Source organism: Cordyceps fumosorosea (assembly GCF_001636725.1).
Source record: "Cordyceps fumosorosea ARSEF 2679 chromosome Unknown scaffold_260, whole genome shotgun sequence".
Taxonomy (NCBI): domain Eukaryota; kingdom Fungi; phylum Ascomycota; class Sordariomycetes; order Hypocreales; family Cordycipitaceae; genus Cordyceps; species Cordyceps fumosorosea.
The window spans coordinates 1-2,082 of record NW_017387560.1 but is presented as its reverse complement, the minus strand read 5'-3'; the positions used below and the strand labels follow the sequence as shown (position 1 = coordinate 2,082).

Genomic DNA, 2,082 nt, shown 5'->3' with positions numbered 1-2,082 from the left:
AACTCCTTCAACGCATACGTGCTCATCTCTCTGACTAAGAAGTCGGCGTCGCGCAGTTCAGAAACGAACGATGGCATCAGTCAGCTGGCCAGCTTTTCGCATTTAATTGCGTATTCGATCACTGCAGGTGGCAGCGCCGCTTTGCATGCGGCAATCGGTATCGTCTCTTTCCTTGCTGTCAGAACACCTTCGGCAATTTACAAATGGACACATTTCGGCCTCGCCGTCGTTCTCGTTGTTGCTGGTCTGTGTATTTCCATAGAAGCTTCGAGATCAGGCCGCGACGACTTTATACGTTTTGGCGGGCATACCGCTATCTACTACCAGGCATTATACTATGGCAGTTTCTCTCAATCAATCTACGGCGTCGCCGGCGTAATTTTGACTGCAATTGCTTTCGTCGAGTCTGCATTCTCATGACCACTAGCTCGCATCCTTCATTAGGAGTATCGTCATGAGCTCCTGGGCGAGCCGTCATTGTCCAATTTTATGGGTCGTATCGGCAGATCTATCATGAAGAGCCTCCAGCTTGTAGAGGTTACGAATTCTGCGGCCTCTGCCGAGACGACAGATCTATAGGAAAAGCGTTAGCATACACAGCATGTGCGCTCCACCCCCTCTCCCAAGCAAGGGAACGGTTACAAGTGCATCACGCTAATGAGCTGCGGAAGGCGCCAAAAAAAAAAGATATCATTTCTGTATTCCTAATCTCTAACACCACTCTAATGGTTTCATCGCTACCTACTCGGCAGACGAAGGCCAGGAACTCATGCGCTAGGAAGCGGCGGATAGGCGAAAGGATCGTCCCCTTGGAGCGGGCACGTATTGATGAGGAGTGACAGCTGGCCTTGGAGACCTTGCAGACTCTCGTTGACCCTGCATGTACAATTAGTAATTGTCTGCACTCTTTCATGATCACATACATCTTCTTCAAGCTGTTGTAGGCCTCTTCGAGTTGCTTTGTGACGTTCTTGACGCTCTCCAGTCCCTGCTGCATGGATTTCAATTCTTTCTTACGCGTCTCCGCCTCTCTTCGAAGATATTCTATCTCCTGGCCATGATTTTCATACCCGGCAGATGCGGAGGCACCGTCTTGACTCATGGAAGGCAGATAGGAGAGTGGCGGGCCCTCCTCCGGGCCCCTCTCTCGCATGCTCTCAATCATGCGTTTTAGTCTTTGAGGATCGCGTTAGTATATGTTCTGGTGCATGCTCTGGTACGAGATCCCCGCCTATCATATCGTGCTTACTGATTCATTGTGTTCATCAGGTCTTCCGGTCTGCATCTGTAAGTTGGAGCGCTGGTAGCCGAGACGGACCTAGGCAAACTTACGAGGCATCAGACGGTGGAGCGGCGCTCATCATGGCGTCGGCCATCCTGAGAAGTATTAGGCACGGAATAGGAAGACGAGGACAGTGATATCAACGCACGGTAGGGGACCCGTTCCGGCTCCATGGCCAACCCGAAAACCCGCGGCACGAGTATCCTCTTGGAGTGCAGCAGCATCTAATGCATCGCCGCTCGCTTGATACAATTGGGGAAGGCCATACCGGGCGCCGTTCCCTGGCGCTGGTTTCGATCTGAGCCAAAGGTTTTGTGTCCCGTGCTGCTGCGACTGGGCGCGCCGTGACTGGAGGCCGTTACTCTGTCGTGCTTGCATGGTGGATTCTGTGTACTGGAACAGGTCTCGAAAAAGAGGTCGATACTTGCATCTGACATATATAGTGCCCGAACATGAGTGGTTATGTTGTGTCCATGGATTGCGCACTCATTTGAGAAGCGATGGCAGAGGCAAGGTGACCAGCTCATGGTACGAATACAGGGGGATGCTGCGACACACAATAGCGGTAGCCGTAGTATCCCGTCCACTGTTGGACCACGCCCACTTTCTGGCACTGAATCTATCCTGGTGTCGTATGCAGCGGCCATTAGTAGCCAAGGAATGCAAAAGCAAGTAGAAAGCACGATTTGAATAATCTTTCTTTTTTCTTACTTTCTTTTGAGTGGGCTTGGGATGCAGCCTGTTCCAGACCCCCCAAGAGATGGACAAGTGCAGGAAAAGGCTTTGCCTTTTGAGTCACC

The 2,082-nt window shown here is 51.5% G+C and overlaps 1 protein-coding gene across 1 annotated transcript; it reads right to left on the bottom strand.

Moving 5' to 3' along the window:
• Window positions 1-767: 767 nt before the first annotated feature.
• ISF_10060 (hypothetical protein) lies at window positions 768-1,376 on the bottom strand (the record flags this gene model as incomplete). The annotated part of the gene is made up of 4 exons (XM_018853656.1): window positions 768-876; window positions 924-1,175; window positions 1,250-1,279; window positions 1,333-1,376. 4 exons carry the CDS (start codon window positions 1,374-1,376, stop codon window positions 768-770), a joined length of 435 nt encoding a protein of 144 aa, XP_018699153.1.
• Window positions 1,377-2,082: the final 706 nt, after the last annotated feature.